We start from the raw sequence: 19,383 nt of genomic DNA, 5'->3' as shown, positions 1-19,383 counted from the left end.
CATTTCTATTTTACAAGCATTGTTAAGATAACTCTGCTTCCATCTAGACTTTTCACTGTACTGCAGCACTTGTCTGGGTTTGTTTCCATTGTTTGGAGGCTATAAACCTGATCCTCAGCTGAAGTCAATGGAGCTATGCTGATTTACACCAGAGGATAAACTGACTCAGTACTTATAAATCTTCTGTACCTGTTATACAGAAGAATGTCTGGCACCCATATCTGGTCAGCGGGAAATCGTAAGTTCTGGACACCTGGGTATGCAGACTGATCCCAAGACAAGTAAACGTCAATCCAGGACTATAGGAAAATATAGACACAAATGTCATTTATCATTTCTACAACATAGGATCACAGGGGAAAGGACTGTTTCCCTGTATGTTTGGAAGGTGCCTGGCACATTTGGGTGCCATGGGAAGATAATGAATATTAGCAAGAGCAACGATAACATAATCATGACTGTTCTGGGGTTAATAACAAGTGATGACCATGAAAAAGACAGGTGCGTGCACTGAGGGCTCGCAGTGTAATGACAACATTTGGACTGTTATATTTTAACATATTTGTTGTTTAGAAAAATCTATACAGAAATATTTATTTCCTGTTCCATCGGTGGATGCTGACTTATACCAGCTGAGGACCTGGCCTGGCAAGCATACGATTGCAATCCGTATTCCAAAATGATTGTTTATGAGATTTTCCCCTTCCCCAAAAAATACCAGATTTGGATTTTTGCTGAACTTTGGGATCAATACAAATTCTTGACTGAAGACTACAGAGTATCTAGGTTCTCCTGTCCAAAGTATAAGCACACAAGTGGGTATGAAAATGATAACATGGCAGTAGTGTAAAAGTATAGGTTGGAATAGTATAGGTTATTCTTTTTTTTATAACCAAGATCGCTCAGACCATAAACTACAATGTAGCTGGGGGACAAGCAGAAGGATCATTTGCTCCATTCAGATAATGTATTTGGTTTCTAAGGTAATATTAGAGTTAGTTCAATCATTCGTCTCTCCTGTGATCTTTTAGCGTTGACGAGGCAGCTCCAATGACCACAAATAAAGCAGAAGCTCAGGTTTGTGTTGCATAAGAATAAATGATACCTCCTCCCACACAGCAATGTTAATCTTACACTGGAACATTAATTCAGGAGTTGTTGTCATCCCTGGGCATTGTTATCTGAGCTTTCCTTGTACGCATTTAATTGCAGACTGACTCACTTATCCTATGCGATCTGCGAAGACCACAACCTGGGTGTCATGGCTTGTAATATAGGGCAGATAATAAGGGAAATTTAAAAAAAAAAAAGGGAGGGAAGGAGATTTCCAAAAGTGCCTAAGTGGTTTAGGAGTCTGTCCCATTGATTTGCAATGGGACATATGCTTCTAAGTTCCTTAGGCACTCTTGGAAATTTCCCCTGGATCCTACAGTTAGGCCTTTAAGTCCATATTTAGACATTCTCTGGGATTCTCAAAGGAGTTTAAGAAAGCAAGATGTGCAGCTTCATTAGGATTTGAGGCACCTTTGGAAATCCCAGTCATTGATGTCAGTGGAAACTGCAGCCTTTGAAAACCAGCCCTCCAATTTCAATGCCGTAAACATGTTTAGAGCCTCGTTTATTAATATCTGTGCCTTAAGGTTCATTGGATCAACTTAACTGAGATCATCAGAGTTACAACAGGACTTAATATGACCAATCACTTCATTTTCGGATCTGAAAGGAAGTGAGAACTGGGATTTTCAGAGGGCCAACTCCCACTGAAAGCTGGTCAGGGTTGGGCACCTCCCTCCTGTATGCTGCTTTGGAAATCTTGCCCCATTCCATCTTCACCATATTTCCAAGAGCTCAGTTTGCTTGTGTCCCAGTATAGAAGATGACAGACAGTTCTTCTGCCAAAGGATCATATTCAGTAACTTCCTTTTACAACAATTCGTGTTCAGTGCTGATGCAAAGTTACTCACCATCTGTAGCCAAGCGTTCGTTATCAGCACCTGGTTCTTCTCATCCTTCAAAAAGGAAGAAGAAAACCTAATGAGTCCAAGAAAATATTATGGGTTCTTTCCCCACACAATCAAACCCAAACCCAACTCTCAGGATAAATGAATGCAAATATTGCAGTCACAGATTATGGACTCGATGCTGGAGTCACTGGATGAAACCTCTGAGCCATGTGATGCAGAAGATTAGACTAAATGATTATAATAGTTTCTTCTGGCCTTAAAAACAAATCTATGAAAATTCAGCACTCATTATAATTCATCAACATCAGCAATGAAAATAATTTACTGTGGCCATTATTTTATTTTAAGACATTTATTCTCTATGAAAGCTATCAGAGATTTTCATTTTAATTAGATAGCTGTGGTAAAATAAATTACAGACTCTGTGACATGCAGTAACTGGAGAGGATTAACGCTATCATTATTGTAGCTACAGACGAATCGTGAATAGATTCCCAAGACCCATCTTAAAGTTACATCATTGACATTTATATAGAAAATACTGGTCTTGAGCAGAAGTTAGGGCATGTCAGCAAACTGTGAAAATGATGTTTATCAAGAGGATGCTATGGAGAACACATGTGGAGCTCTGTGTGTCTAAACACAACTCTAAGCAGGCTACCGATCACCCTGGAATCCAATTTTCTATCCATAATAACAATACCTAGTGCATTTCAGCTACAGATCTCAACGTGCTTTGCAAAAGAGATAAGTGCCATGACCTCATTTTACAGATGGGGTGACTAAGGCACAGAGAGGTCAAGTGGATTGCTCGAGCTCATCCAGCAGGCCAAGAACATGGCTGCACAACTACCAATTTGTGGGCTCATATCACAGAGAAGAACATACAGCTAAGCACCTCATTCGCATGGGCAGGACACACAAGCCCATACCCCTCCAACACATCCATACTTTTCTCCGTTTGCATATAGGAGGCAAGGGTATCATTGGTTTCAGACTTAATACTCCCAGTGCTTAAGCAAATCTGTGGCCATCCACAGCCTCTGCTGGCACTTATGCAGGTATGCGGCATCTTTTCAAACTCCGCTGTGAATTGCACAGAGTTTGCAAGAACAAGGAGTGGCTGCTAAGGGCTCCATTGTCACTTAGTGCCTCTCTCTATGCAAGGGGTAGCTGGGATGCACCAAAAGCAGTGCAAGGAAAGACTGGGAGAAATTGGGACTCATCCCTGTGCTCTCCTTGCTCCCCACTCTGAACTAGCTCTGCTGGCCATGCATCGAGGGAGGGTGTGGCAGATCCAAGGCCCCTCCCATTTCTCATCATTCTTAGCCAACCAGCACAGGATGGAGACCAGCAGCCTGTAGAACCTGCTTTTCTCCCTGCCACCTGCACAGGGACTGGCCATGTGGGCAGCATGCTTTCTATTCTCTTGTGCTGATAGGCTGGGCAAATGATCATTTTGACCTAAAACCTCCTCTTCTTTTGTACTAGGAATGAATCGTTTTTGTTGTTTGCCCTTTGCTCTTGTTCTTTGCTAGCAAAGGAGAAGCAGTAAGCACAAAGCTAGCTGAGAGAACAGACGGATTCACTACAATGCAAAGGAGACGGAGAAAGTAATGGGCCTGAGATGCCTGCGGTTCAGTAAGTGGCGTTGAACAAAGCTACTGTGGAATATCCTGGTAAATCTTGTGAGCTATAGCACATTGGACTTGGACTGCAATGATCAAAGAGCCCCAGGACCCCACACAAAATCCATCAGGCTGGTAAGAGCTGGGGGTGAACAGGCCATAATAGCTAACGTTTTGAATTGAAATATATGAATAATTCCCAGATGCAACTTCATTAAGACAAAGGGTGACATTTTGGCTCCATTGAATTTAGTGGGGCCAGGATTTCATTCCAAGTCGATTAAGTTCCTTTGCAGACATTAATGACTAAGATAAGATGCCAGGTTTTCAAAAGAATTCAGCTCCCACTTAGGTGCCTCAATGAAATGTCCAATTTTTAAAAATTCTCAACACCCAGCAGCTCCCAGCTAGGCAGATGCTTCAGCTGCCCTCTGCTCATGATATATACACTCTGCAGGTGCTGTGGCTACTCTGTGATCTCAGCAAGGGGTGGCCATCAAGATGAGGATCCACAAACCCATTGGGTCTGGGAGTCTGTGGAGCAAACTGAAGAGATTGTTAGCCCTGGTGGCTCTTTCTGGTCCTGTGTAGGCCACAGATTTGCTTAAGCACTGGGAGTATTAAATCTGAAACCAATGGTACCCTTGCCCCCTATTTTCTCTGTAGGATAACTGATCCCAGTGGGTATCTCTCCTCTTGTAACTTCCTCCCATGGACACAAGTCGGGAAGTATAAAAAGGAGATGCGGTCTGTACCCTGTGGTCTTTTATACAAAGTCCCCATGGCTTCCAAATACTTAGTGAACCAACCCGCTATGAACTCTCTGGTTTTCCCCAAACTAGTTGAAAGCCTCAGCCCTCCCAGGGGCCAAAGGAACTAGTCAGCTGTGTGTTTCTCGTCCAAGCTATTTGTTCCCCAACAAGTTCAGAAACTTTTTCAAAAGCCCAAACCTCTGGTTTGATTCAAACTGTCACAGGTAAAGGCTTGTCTACGCTACAAAATTAAATTGACCTGTAGCCACTGCAGTAACTAAAGCAGTGGTTCACATCCACACTGTGCTCCTTCTGTCTGTGGTGCACGTCCTCACTGTGAGAGTTTTCACTGACTGAACTGTGTGGGGCATTGGGAGGCACTGATAGCTGGAGCCCAGCAGCCTGGGATCTGACAGCCTAAGTTGTCAGCTGGCCACTGGCTCACAGCTGCTGGTCCCCATACCCCAGAGCTGACAGCCCGAGTTGTCAGCGGGGCGAAGGTGAGCCCTGTGCATGGGGGCAGCCGTGAACCCTGCTGACAGCTTGGGTTACCAGCATCAGGGTGTGGGGGGCAAGGCTCCAGCTAGAGGTGAAAGTAAGCCGGTCTGGTCCAGTCTGATTGGCGTACCGGCAAGAGCCAGTACGCCATGCTGGACCGCACCAGCTTCCATGGTGGCAATTGAAAGGGCTCTGGGCTGCCCGCAGCTGTGGGCAGCCCAGAGCCCTTTAAATCCCAGCCGTGGCTCTGGCGGCCGGGCTGGGGCCGGGATTTAAAGGGCTCAGAGCTCCCCAGGACTGTGGGCAGCCCAGAGCCCTTTGAATCCCGGCCACGGCTCTGGCAGCCAGGCTGGGGCCAGGATTTAAAGGGCTCGGGGCTCCCCTCAGCGTCAGGTGCAAAGCTCGGGGTTCCCCCTGACCACCAGAGCCCTGGGCCCTTTAATTTGTCCCTGAGCCCTGGGGGCCTCCAGCCACCTATTCAGCTGGGAGCCGCTGGTTGATTTAAAGGCCCTGGGTCTCCCAGCCACAGCTGGTGCCCCAAGGCCTTTAAATCTTGAGAGGACCCGCCTCTTCTGGGAGAGGTCACACACCCCTGAGGACTCCGGCAGTACCGGTAAGTCCTGTGAGTTACTTTCACCCTTGGCTCCAACTGTCAAGCCCCAGTGGGAGCTGACAGTCAACAGGCGACACAAGTAATGCAGTGTCTATGTAGGTGCTGCATTGCCCCTAACGACACCAACATAAGCCCTGTGCCTCTTGTGAGGGTGGAGTTATTGTGTCGGCTGTGACAAAGTTCCTCCTTTACCTTGGTGGGTCCTGCGCTTATTGGCGGATTTGCTCACCTCAGTGATCTTCCTCTCTGGTGGAACCCACAGTATGGGTCAACTCCTCCTGTGTCTGATCAGGAGTTGGGAGGTTTGGGGGGGAACCTGGGCCCGCCCTCTACTCTGGGTTCCAGCCCAGGGTCCTGTGGATTGCAGCTGCCTATAGTGCTTCCTGTAACAGCTGCATGACAGCTACAACTCCCTTGGCTACTTCCCCATGGCCTCCTCCAAACACCTTCCTCATCCTCACCACAGGACCTTCCTCCTGGTGTCTGATAATGCTTGAGTGTCTGATAATTCCTCAGTCCTCCAGCAGCACACCCTCTCAGTCTCAGCTCCTTGCACCTCTTGCCCCCAGCTCCTCACACGCGCTTCCTCTCCTCTGGCTCCTCCCCGCCTGACTGGAGTGAGCTCCTTTCTAAACCCAGGTGCCCTGATTAGCCTGCCTTGACTGGCTGCAGGTGTTCTAATCAATGTAGCTATCTCCACTGCCTTCTAGAAAGATCTTAATTGGCCCCAGGTGCCTTGATTAACCTGGAGCAACTGCCATTTGGTTACCAGGGTACTAGGGATTTGTTTAGCCTGGGGCTAACATACCTGTTCCTCAGTATTTTACTGTAGCCATCTGGCCTTTCCCCATCACACGGCATACAGGGAGACTCACTCTGACGGAAGCACCATTCAAGCATAGACGCTGACATAATTAAGTCAATGTATGCTGCCTTGCATTGACCTAGCCTTGTAGTGTGGACCAGGCCTAAGTGACGGACACCTTGTCCAACTGCCCACAGATTTTCAGGCAAACAATCCCACCTCCAACCATTATCCCCAGCAGGCAGCCTACACATTAGAAATTCCTGGTCCGTTGATTTATGTTTGGCCAACTTGGAAGCAGCTTTGGAAGCTGAGGTTATAATGGGCAGCTGGCCCCCACCAAGCTTGTGAATACCCATCTGCTGTGATGGGCAGCACTGCAATATGAGCCCCTGTATCGCTAATGCCATCTGCGTGCACTACCTCAGCCTATTCTTGTTTTACTGCTACCAATGTCTTTTTTGCTACTAATGCTTTCTCTGGATCTTCCACTGAGAGTAAATGGAGCAGTCCTTTCCCGTCCATGACTGTGCCTAACATCGCTGCCAATGATGCTGCTGTGTGCAGATAACAAGAGAGCCTCTGAATCCAAGTCCTCAAAGGAGCTGAGGATAAAAAGAATACGTGTCTGCCAGCATCCTCAAAGCCAAGCTACTTGTCACATCCCCAGCTCTCCTGCTTCCCCACATGAAAATGAATCCCCTGCTTTTCCTGCCCGTAGCTCCACTATGTCCAAACCCCACTGGCACTGAAGGCACAAGCGAACTGGAAGTGGCATGGGCACGTTGCAACGTTTTGTGGCTCACAAAAAGAACGAGTCGCATTCCTGCAATGCAAATATTAGCTCTGGGAAATGACCAGTTGCGCTATCCCAAGCTGCAGTCTCTCTGCAGAGTCACCTTCACAGTAGACATGCAAATTTGCTACTCATGAAGAGTCAGCAAAAATATGAGCAGCTTAAGCTCTGTGCATCTGTCATGCTGCCTGGAGTGGCTATGAGTGCCGATGTCGGGGCAGACACCCCAAACGGGCAGTATGTTCTATAATAGATTGCACCAAGTCAGTAACAAATGTGACCTCCTGGATCACTGTACCAGTCTTACCAGGGAGTCAAACAACCCCCTTGGGCATTCCAGTTTATCTTGCCATCCAGACAAGCTGGACTAGGTGATAAATGGTCACTTAGACCAAAGATCACAAAATATCCAGGTTGCTGCCAGTCCCAAGAGATCAGTCACCTCCCCCATGTCATTTTGTACCTTAGATCTCACACCAAAGTCAACGCTTACCACCAATCCTATAATAAACTAACTGAGGATTTATTAACTAGGAAAAATAAATGAGAACATTATTTACAGGTTAAAGCAGGCAACATACAGACACAAATTAGTTGTAGCAATCTGTCAGCACTGAATGGCTTGTAGGGCTAACCCAACCTGGCCCTCGGGATCTCATCTCCCATTTACCAGCTCCAGTCCTGTAAGAGTCCAAACAGCAGAGAGAGAGAGATGAAAAATATTCTTGTCATATAGTTTTATTTCCTTCTTCCGGAATTCAAGCAGATGGGAGGAGCCCTTTTGCACATAGGCTCTTTATGGTGTGATGGGGCAACTGACAAAGCCTTTGTGTTGTGATGTCCCACAATGGCCTGTGTGGCTTCAGTAGTCCTTCCTGAGGGGCAGTGTCACAGGGGCAGTGCAGACTCTCCCACTTTTGCGCCTGCACCCTGTGTTTGGGCTGGCATAATAAAGAGTCTCCCATGCCTTCTTTTGCTGGATCATCTGTGTCTTTACTGACAGCAGTTCGTGTGGTTCCCCACTCTCCCAACCGCTAGCGCCTCACAGACCCTCCCCAGGGTCTCCTGCCTTGGAGGCTTCCCACTTTGGTAAGGAGATAGTGATACACCCCCCATGTCGCCTCCCAGCCTGGCCTCCTCACTGAGGTTTGTTCAGGGTTTTTATAGCCCTCCGGTGCCTCACCCCAGCTGTCAGCACCCAGCTCAGCAGGTTCCTCTGAGCCAGCCCTGAGGAGGGCTTATGGCTCAGCTCCCTGCTGAATACCTGTGTCTCTACGCTGGCCTCCTGACCAGTGAACAGACTGCAGCCAGCACCTTGGCAGGGCTTTAAAGGGGGGTTTACCCCTGCCCTGCCACAGGCAGGAGATAAGACCTTTTGTAAGAAGTCAGCATTTTGCATTAGGTGAAGTTTTGCCCTGTTTGGTGAGTCACATCATTCAGAACAAACCTTTTACGGTTTGGGGATTTGGGCCAGGGGCTTGGGCATGTTCCCCCTTCCTGTGGGCCTCCTGAGGTGTACAGGAGGGAAACTTTGCCACCTCATCCCGCACCAAGTTTGTTGGCATCAGCAAGCCCTTGGAGCAGGGTGAGGGCAGGGAGCTTTAGGGGAGGAGATCCGGCGGCATCTGTCCCTTCCTGTGAGCCTCTTGAGGTCTGCAAGAGCAGAGAATCCCGGAGAGATTTAGGTGGCTCACGAGCACCTAGTGCAAGACAAGGCACTTTCCGTGTGCAGGAGGAGTCTCTGCCCAGGGAGCTCATGTGCTGTAAATTCACACCCTAGCTTGCTGTGCAATAACTTCCCTGTGGAGACAAGCTCTTAGGCAGCACAGGCTGGGGCATTGCCGCTCATGAACATTTTTGGCAGGAAATGTTTTTCCCACTGGTGAGTCTCCGAAGTGATTGATTTACACCGTGGACTTCAGTCATGGCCCCCTGGGTCTGAAGTCCCCATCACAATGACCTCTGAAATTAGGCTTTAAACAACTCAGGTTTCGTCCTGGACTCTAGGTCTCTGGTAGGGGAGTCCTGTGAACTGAGTGTTCTTTCTCTCTTGCTTTTTGGTAAAAGCGATTAGCAAGACTTTTGACCAACACCCAGCTGCTTGGGTCTCTGGCAGCCTTGGAAAAACATTTCCCTGTAGGCCCCCCTGGTGGCCAGCCACAGTCTATTGCCTCCGGGCCTGTTTCAGCTCACAGAGTGAGTTCTGCTTTGTGGAGGGCAAGACAGGGAAGTGCTGTTTGTGAGATTTATAACCATTCACTGCTGGGAATAATGCCTGGAAGCGACTCAGTAGCCCCTTCCATTTGTCAAATGGAGATGTGAGGGTTTCCTGGATTGGCAGGATGTGATTTTCCAAAGTCTTTGAAACTTTTTCTGATTTGTCCAAACTGCCCAGTTTGCAACTGTAAATGGAATAATTTCAGCTGCAAGTTAGGACTGCAGCTATATGCCTGCGTTTGTGGAAAACCAGGCCCATGCTTAAATGTATGTTCACAGCACACAGAGACATTAGATGACAACATAGGGTGACCAGATGACCCAATTTTATAGGGAGAGTCCCGATTAGGGGATCTTTTTCTTATATAGGCTTCTGTTACTTCCCAGCCCCATCCCAATTTTTCACACTTGCTGTCTGGTCACCCTATAACAACATGAATACTCTTGCTGGAAGGTTGCAAAGTAACACAACTTTCATTCTTAGGATTCAGAATGAATAATTCCCAAGAAACTGAAAACCAGAAAGAGAGAAAACAGGCTGCTAAAAGGGAGAGGCACAACTCCCTCCAACTTGAGATAGGGTGGCTGCAGACTGACTGCTGCTTGACCCAGGTCACACGCTTCCCTACAGAGCCTCAAGTTTGCAAGCAGGATCAGGAAACCCCTTACAAATGAAAGAGAGAGGTGCTAATTTTAATACAGTTTTCAATACACCCTAGTATATATCTAGCTCTCTTGCCAAGTTCTTTCTGGAGAAGGGCCCTGAGACAGCAGGCTGGGGAAAAGGCCAAACCTCTGAATTGTCTGAAGATGAAGGCATCTCCCTCTTCCAGGAGGGAAACTGTCGCATTGCTACAGGTAGGTTTTACGAGACTGATGCAAAACTTTACGAGACTGATTCAGCTTCTCAATCATAAAGTAATCTTTCCATTCTTTTTGTAGCAAGATAATAGGGGAGACCATCTGCCCTTAAAGCAATGCCAGTAGGGGACGGTTTGGGGGCATGGCCAGCAATCCAAAAAAAAATGAGTGTGGAGAGGAATTAAGGCTAACTGAAGAAATCAGAGGGAGGTAGGAATTCCTATTGCCTCCTCAGGAGACCACCCCCGGTCAAATGGGAATCCAGCTTGTTGTTGGATGGGATTTGGGGGCTCAGAATGTGAGTGGGAAAAGTGGTAGTCTTTTCAGACACACAGCCAAGTTCCTTTATCTCCGTATACCTTCCTACCTTTCAGAAGTAGAGTTTGATCTAGAAGTGAGAACACGCAAAGCCTGACCTTTCAGAGCTGCTGAGTAATTTGCAGTACCCATTGGCTGCAGCGGGAGATATCAGCTCTCAGCACCTCTGAAAACTGGAGCTTTAGCATCTTGAACTATCCCAGGATGCCTGAACACCTACAGGCAATCATGAAAGAGCATCTGCACTCCTCTGTTCCAAAGAGGCTTAATATGAAATTGATACTGAGCTGCTTAGTTAAAGATTTGCCTTCTGCTATAGAAGCTTCCCTAGTGTTGGGTCCCTGGATCATAAGAAAGGATTAATGGTCAGTTATCAGGGTTTCTTTTCTCCTACCTCAATACTCCTATGATCTCCTTTATTTGTGTGTCAGACCTCTTCCTCATTCTGTATTTGTCAGGGAGTGACTTCCTTATTGGCAACTGCCCTGCTGTAAAAAGCCATGGAACAAATAGATTCGTCGCTCCAATGCCATACAAAGGCCAGGAGTTTAAATAGTGATGGTAGGTGCCTCCATTTTTGGGTGACCAATTTGAGACCTCTGAAAGAGCTGACTTTCTGAGGGCGGGTGCTCAGCATTTTCTGAAAATCAGGAATCTCAAATTGGGCACCCGAAATCCCCACTTACTTCTGAAAATGTCAGCCTTCAGCCCCACACTAGTGACCTGCAAACTCCAGTGATGGATTTGCTAAGTTGATCTGCCCCGGGGAAGGCAAGTCCCCCTTTTGGGTGGCATCCATGAGAATCTGTCCAGCCAGCAATTCCACTTGTCTGTTCATGGAGGTTTTTAGGGGGTCCTAACTCCTTCCCACGCACTCTGGCTAAATCGAAGCACATGGCCTCTCAGATGATGCTATTCTCCAACTGATTGGTCAATTGAGTTCCATACAGATGTATTTAACCTGCCGCCTTAGCTTCTAGAAGAAGCTGTTATGTCAGCCACCAGCGTCACCAAGTCCATGACTAAAATCACATTGCATTTTATACATGGTGTTTGGCTGATTTATATATCCTCTAGCCTGAGTGTGTAATCTTGAAATAGCCTGTTGTATATTTTACATATAGTTAGCAGATGCTGCAATAAACAGGACTAAACATGAATCATTGTTCCTAGCTATGCATTATTCATCAGTTCTTCTCAGCATTCTGCTAAACCTCTGGCAAATGCTAGCCAAATATAAACAAAAAATTCACATCTACATTCAATATGTATCAAAGATTCATCTCACATGCCTAGTTGCAAGGCATGTCTCCATTCCCTTTTCCTGGTTTTAGGAATTACAGCATCAATTCAACAAAGCACTTACACACGTGCTTAAAGATAAGCATGTTTTAAGGGCTGTGGTCAATGGAATTAAGCATGTGTAATGTAGAATAGCCTAGATTCCAAACAGGTAGTGGATATAATGTTCTTGCAAAGTCTCTTTCTGGGCTCCCCATTCAACACTTCTGATCCCTTTTCATGTAATAGTTCTTTGCCTGGGTCTACCTGAACTGATACCAATGCTGGATTTTTTTAATCTGTTCTACTAGCATGGGCTTGATCCTATATTCTTGGGGCATCCAGAACTACTCCTGGCATCCCTCGGAATACTTGGCTGTGTGCTACAAACTAGGAGCTGTGATTGCTTTTTTCCACTGGAACAATGGTACTGCCCACCAACAAGGAGAAGGCCAGTGTGTGCCAGAGACAGTACAGTCATGAGAGCTGGCTAAGAACATGGACCCCACTGCCAGAACAACAGCTCACCTGGCTGCATTCTGAGGTGAATGCAGAGCCCATGTCTCTGCCATGGCTTTCCCATAATAGTACCCTCATTCTCACAGTCATTAAGAAAACCCATGAAAGAGCTCTGAAGCCTGTTTCTGGGTGGCTGGGAAAGGAGAAAAGGAGAGCATGACCATTTTTTTTTAAGCATTCAGATACTATAGTGGTGAGGGATGTACAAGTGTCTCGATGGACAGAGGGGTCTATATGACGATAGATTGATTATACGCAGGGCTGGAAGCACTGCCTGTTAAGGTTGCTCAACGTGTTTAATCATAAAACCCAGTTTTCAGTTGCTTCTAACTTTGCCAAACTTTAACAGTTTGGGCTGAAACTTTCCATGCCAGGTGTTTTCTTGGAAAATTTCAGCCCAAACAGATGAGCCATTACTGAAAACAAGGCTAGGAAATAGGTTTTGCCTATGTTTTTTAAAAAAAAAAAATCTGGTGACTTTTTTTCTTTGAGAAGGTTTAACACCCCCATGCTTGGGAGCAGGCACTTGAAATTTGACAGGGCAGTAGCCTTTTATCAGCAATATGCCTTTTTCTGTCCCCAGGAAAATCCACATAAATTTGGCTGCGTGATAAGCCTTTGCAAGAGGGTAGTTGGCACATGCTCAGTAGAGACTTGCTAGGGCTTCTCCACTTCGTTCCCTGAAGATTCTGTCCCCACTGAGCATGCTATGGGCTGAGGCTGAAGGGGGCTGAGCAGGGCTTTGGCTGCAATTGTAGTAACAGTGCTGGGTCTGGACACCGAACTGAGAGCAAGGAGCCTGTCTCTCCTGAGCTCTCAAAACCCCTGTTGTTGAGCTAAGAGTGGAGGAGGAAACTGCGTAATTCAAATGCAGAGAGGCCAAGAGCTGGGCCTTGGGGTGGGGAAAAGTGGGACAAGGAGTCTGAGAAGGTGGAGGCTAGAAGAGGAGGGAAAAAGAGACTGGAAGTGCTTTGGGAATGAATCTGAATTGTGTAGTGAAAGAGGCTGTTGTCAGTAGGACCTTGGGTGGACACCCCATTTCCACACTGGCATATGAGGGTTAATAGAGCCCTACAGAGGCTGTGTAGGAGATGCAGCCAATAAGAGAGAAGCTGTAAGGAATAGCCAATCCAGGCCCATATAAGAAGAGTTGCAGGGAGGAGCAGGGTTAGTCACTGCCTGGAGCTCAAGGAGAGAGGACTGGGTGCCTAGCAGGTAGGTAGAATCTAGCATCCTGGACAGAGCAGTGCTGAAGGAGACCATGGGAATGAGGCAGCTCCCGGCTGGCTGTAGGACTAATATGCTGAGGCCCTGAGGTAAGGGCGAAGAAGGTGCTGGGGCCATGGGCAGGTGGCCCAGGGAAATGTACTGAGAAGTTGGAGGGGATGCAGCATGTGGCTGCCATATACAAGGTCCCTGGGTGAGGACCTGGAGCAGTGGTGGGCCTGGGTGGGGAAGTGGCTGGACTGCAGTACAAACCCTAGAAGGGCAGAAACACAGATGATGGAAAATGTGTCTCAGAAGAGGCAGGACTCTAAAGGAAGAACCAGGAGGTGTCTCATGGTGATGGCAGTTGCATGCTGCTCTGAGGAACTGGATTCTGTCCCTGCCCTGCCACCAATTTCCTGAGTGCTGTTGGGCAAGTCACTCACACCAAACTCTTCACAGTGGTCACTAACTGGGTGTTCCTCATTTTCTGGGGGCTGACTCGAGGCGCAGGGGTCTGATGTGCAGAAGTGTTGAGCACTCACGGCTGTCCCTGCGTTCTCTGGGAGCTGTGCCATGAACATACTGAATGCTGTATGTTGCTAAGCACTGTGAAAAATCAGGTCCTAGGGGTCTCAAATTGAGCACCTCAAATTAGTGGATACTCTTGACTTTAATCTCTGTGTGCCTCAGCTCCCCATTTGTAAAAGGAGGATAATAATATTCTCTCAGCTCACAGGGGAGTTCTGCAAATATGTTCGGTCCTGTTTGTAAAGCATTCAAATACTACAGTGATGAGCACCATGGAAAAGCCCCTGAGGAAATTCATAATTTTGCCTTCAGAGCAGGGTGGGACTAGTGTTCGTAAACAAGGCCTGGAGCCACACATTGAACAATGAGTAGAAAACGACACTTTGAATAGCTGCTTATTAAGTGAGCACCATCCATCCTGTGCACTGATTGAGGCAGGGTCCTGAGGAAAAAATACTCTGTGATAATGTAGTTAAAGAGGGAGTATAATGTATATGGACCAGGGGGCCAAATTAAAGTTGTACAGGCAATCTTATTTCTGGCATTTCCTAATTTTGGAGTTGTCTCACATTTAAATCATGATGCAGTTAGTTGGCTTATGTAAAACGGGCATTTTGATAATGCCTGACACTCAGAATTTAGTTGAAACAATAATTCGTGGCCGTTTGTTTGACACTAGCATCAGCAGTTCTCAAACAGTTTCCACTTTGATGTAGGAACCAATTGTTCATTTTTTTTCCAGAGTTCAAAACTGGTCAGAGTAGATTGGCTTCACAAGAGAGTGTTTTGGGTTTAATTTTAGTGAATATACTGGTCTGGCAGCCATATGCATTATTTATTCTGCGTTGGCATTTTAATGACTACTCTTCATGATTCTTAATTACAGATTTTTCAGCATTTATAGTGATACGGGGCCTGATTCTCATCTCACTCACACCAGTTTTATACCCATGTAATGACATCTACTTCAGTGAAGTTACTCTTGATTTACAGTAGTGTCAGAAGAGAAATTGGGCCCCTGGTAATAAATGGCATGAATGAGAAGAGATGCACAGTTTGCTGGGGATTTTTCTACAAATAAAGAGTAAATATCACACGGGTTACTCAGTAAAGTCACAAGTAAATGCAGAAGATATTAATGAAAAATGATTCTCTTAGTCTGTAAGGGCTGAAAGTCATTTTTTCATTAATACTTTGTAAATTAGAAATACCTCCTGAATAATCCTTTCATTATTACAGCTTTGTTTCATGTTCTCTGTCTGTTTCAGTCTTGACTGATCAAGCTTACACAGTGGAAGCTATCTGGCTGGAAAAGATTGGTACAGGATGTACTATAAGGATTATGGTTTAATCTAGTGAATCCAGATGCTATACTAGGAATAATGTCAACGGGTGCCTATTACTGGCATATTTATATTTGTCCATATCCCTCACATTTTTATTTTCATTTATCACATGTTGCAAAATGCAGAGAGCAGTGGGCCAGCATTTCCACTGGTATAAATAGGTGTAACCAGTACACCTAGGCTGAGTCATGCCTGCTGAAATGCAAAATAGAGAAGTGCAGTAATTTAACCCCTTCCACGCTGCAGTCTCTCCTACCACATTCAAAACAGTACATGGCCCCTAAAGTGCATCTGTCCTAGAGAACTGGATCATTTCAAGGCTAAATGTTACAGTTCACACAGCTTGAGCTTCAAGCAATTAATATGTCTGCTCTCAGCAATATGGTTTCTGCAGCTCAGTTGTACATAGAAGGCGGCCCGCTTTGCCTCCAGCATTTATAATGGTGTTAAATACATAAAGTGTTTTTAATTTATGGGTGTGGGGGGTGCACTCAGAGGCTTGCTATGTAAAAGCGGTCACCAGTACAAAAGTTTGAGAACCACTGATTTAAGCTGCCAGGATCACCTTTTGCAATGATCGCTTGGTGAGAAGTGTTCACCCACAGGTGACAGGAGACTTTTGTCTCATCATTTTTCTGTGTGAAATCATTTGAGAGTGTGGTGATTCTCTAGTTTCACCCACATAGTAGTTGTTGGGGCATTTGATGCACTGGTTGAGTTACACCACGTGTTGTGATAAGCATATGTCAGCTCCATGCACATTGAAAGGTGTGTTGTGAGGAATATTGACCATGATAGCAGTGACAGTAGGGCTGCAGATTTTGCATCTGTTATAGCAGGCTCTGGTGCCACTTTGAGTTGGTGTGTCGTGGTCTGTGGGGAACTTGTTTCTGATGATGATCTGGGTGAGGTTGATGGATTATTTGAAGGCTAGAAGAGAGGGAGGTTGGGAATATCTTTCAGGATGGGTCCCCACCAAGTATGGGTTGAAATTGTTTGATATCCTGTAGGGGTTCCAGTGTGGGGTTGTAAGCAACAACTAATGGTGTGCAGTTAGTGGGTTTTTTCCTGTATTAAAACAGATTCTCTTGCGGAATTAGGGTGGTCCATTACATGGTGTGATCTACTTCTCTGGTACAGTGTCCTTGTTTGGTGAAGGCTTGTTTGGTGAAGGCTGTTTTAAGTGTCTTAAGGTGAATATCCCAGACCTTCTCCTGAAAGCTTATTCTGTGTTATCTGAGGCCATGGCTATAGATAATAGGTTTCTTGGTGTTTGGCATGGTTGCTGGATCTATGAAGGTAGGTGTGGTGATCTATGGATTTCTTGTATATAAGTTGTCTGTAGGGCCATTGTTGAAGCTGATTGTGGTGTCCGAGAAGTTGATGCTGGTGGTTGAAGTTGTAGTGGAAATCTGAGGAAGTTTGGGTCATCTGTCCAGAGGTTGAACATATCATTAATGTATCTCAGATACATCATCTGTTTCTGGTTGCATTTTTCCAGAAATTCTTCTTGAGGTAGACAGCCAGCTCTCTGGGGCAGGGGTGGTCTCTCACTGTGTGTATGTGCAGCATCTAGCACAGATGGGGCCTCAGTCTCAGTTGTGGCCAGTAGGAGCGACTCCAAAAGAAATAATAGCGTATCATTGTGCACAACAAATACGCATCTCTGCGGCTGACAGTGCAGGAAAGTGCCTAGAATGTATTGGTTTTCTGGGTAGGACTGGAAGGGCTAATCACTTCTGCAGTGCACCGACTCCCATGCAAACATGGGCTGCATCAGCTTTAGCTGTGATTTAGGACTGTGTCTGGAAACCTTAGCTGTAGTGATAGTGCCGTGTACTGGCATCCATGTGCCATATCTCTGATATACGGAAAATACATTCTCAAGGGCTTTGGTTTGCTACAACTGGCTTCTAAATTAACCCCACAGAGACAAACTGCTTATGCCAGCAGCACCACATCTAATCAAAGCAAGTCATGCTTTTAAATTTTTCTTTGTGTAACCCCCACACCTCCTGCGTGTGGTGTTCTTTCCCACTTAGTGGCACCGAGACCACTTAGAGAGAGATTGAGTCTGCTCAATAGCCTGAGCTAACAGCCAGTTGGCTTGAGGCTCATGCAGTAGAGGCTCATACGCTAAGCTTCAAAAGTCCCAGGTTCAATCATGCCTGCCACCGACCGTGGTCTGTTGGCATTGCATTTGTGAATGGAGGAGGTGGATTTCTCCATGTGACGTGATATTCATCATTGTGGAGGGCAAATTGTGGAGACCTAAGAGGCATCTGGTCTTTTCATGATGCAGGAGGGAGTCTGTATGCAGGGCCAGCTCTAGCAATTTTGCGGCCCCAAACACGGCGGCACGCCGCGGGGGGCGCTCTGCCACTCCCACGGCTCCGGCGGACCTCCTGCAGGCGTTTCTGCGGACGGTCAGCTGGTCCTGCAGCTCTGGTAGACCTGCCGCAGGCGTGTCTGTGGGAGGTCCACTGGAGCCACGGGACCAGCAGACTGTCCGCAGCCACGTCTGTGGCAGCTCCACCAGAGCCGCCTGCAGCCCTCCCAGCAACCGGCAGAGCACCCCCCGCGGCGTGCCGCCCCAAGCACGTGCTTGGTGCACTGAGGCCTGGACCCGGCCCTGTCTGTATGGCACAGAACCTGTTTTTCTCCATGCTGGTTGAGTTTAGACCTGACTTGGTTCAAGAGAGCCTGTGTGGAAGCAGATTCCTCCAGCTGCTGTATAATGTGTGTGCTGTGCTCATGTTTTATAGATGTGATGTCAAGCCATGTCCTCGTCTAAGAGGAGGTGAACTGGGCTAACCAATGGGATAATCCCCTATTCCTGTTATGCAATTTTAAAACAGGCTGGTAAGTTCTGGTTTCTTTTTTTCTTTTCATGTTCCCTTCCTGGACAGGGAAAGCAATACACAATTCCAGCCAGTTATGCAAGGCTTAACCATGTTGGTGAACTCCTGTGCGTGGTTCCATTAGGCCCAATAAGGTGACTTGTGCAAGTGAGCGATCCCTGAAGCGAGTAAGATTTGCACAATGGTGTAAGTAGCCCTGTGAGTAAGTAGGAATGCTATCCAACAGCCTGCACAGGTATCTAAGACATCCAGGATAACTTCACTGTGTGAGGAGTTCTGGTGACCTTCCCTGGGAGTTCAGCGGGTGGAGTGCATGAGGGTTGGGGCTTTGTCTAGCAATCTGGGCAAGTACCAATACAGTGAGGTGTTGCAATGTGCTCTAGTTCTGTGACTCCTGCAATAGAAAACACGGTTCTGAGCCTGAGATTGTGACTCCGACTCCTTGGTTCTCCCCATGCTCTGGTGGAGGAAGTGATCTGCACCACCCCTATGCCTGGCACCGATTCCTTCCCCAGCCTGCTGGCCACACACACCTGTATGGGAGAGGCAGTAGCAGGCCATTGAAAGTGGTTTCTAGTGAGGGTCCCGCAGGGGTCTGTTCTTGGCCTGCCACTAATCAGTATCTTTACAGTGACCTGGAAGAACATATAAAATGATGGCTGGCAAAATGCCCAGAGGAGACAAAAATTGATGGAGTGATAAACAATGATGGGTGCAAGCACAGAGGACTTGTGCCTCCTTATGCTGGGAGGCCACGATCTAAAGGGGGAGGACACGTGACCTCCCCACATGGCTCCTCTGCCCAGTGGATCCCCCTGCTCTGTGCCCACCAGAGTCACCTGAGGGGGAAGGCTGACTGTGTCCTTCTCCCACTGCACCTCCCCCGGTGCGTTTGGCTGCTCTCCCTGGCAGCTGGGCCCAGGTGGGGAGCGGGACGGAGCGACTTCTCATGTGACTGAAGCTGGCCACTCCGGGTCGCTGACTGCGCAGTGCGGCAGCTGCCTGAGAGAGTCTGGCTGGGGCAGCAGCCTCGTCTGCTCCCCGCCTGAGCCCAGCTTCCAGAGACAGGGACCGAACCTACAGCTTCTGATGCAGGGCTGTAGCTAAAAGAGCTAACAGGGTTATGTAAGCAGGAGGATATCAAGTAGGGGCAGAGCAATGATAATACCTCCGTATATGGCATCAGC

The 19,383-nt window shown here is 47.1% G+C and overlaps 1 protein-coding gene across 1 annotated transcript in view; it reads right to left on the bottom strand.

The window, feature by feature from the left end:
* Positions 1–19,383, bottom strand: part of LOC115653706 (neuronal acetylcholine receptor subunit alpha-7-like) — a 95,208-nt gene that overhangs the window by 45,872 nt on the left and 29,953 nt on the right. Inside the window, exons 3-4 of the mRNA XM_030567272.1 lie at positions 1,965–2,009; positions 190–299 (exon numbers count right to left, since the gene is read on the bottom strand). Coding sequence (XP_030423132.1) covers positions 190–299; positions 1,965–2,009 — 155 coding nt within the window. The remainder of the gene's footprint in view (positions 1–189; positions 300–1,964; positions 2,010–19,383) is intronic.

This window comes from Gopherus evgoodei, chromosome 6 (assembly GCF_007399415.2).
Source record: "Gopherus evgoodei ecotype Sinaloan lineage chromosome 6, rGopEvg1_v1.p, whole genome shotgun sequence".
Lineage (NCBI taxonomy): Eukaryota > Metazoa > Chordata > Testudines > Testudinidae > Gopherus > Gopherus evgoodei.
Note: the sequence above shows the minus strand (reverse complement) of the source record. Positions and strands in the feature narration are given on the sequence as shown.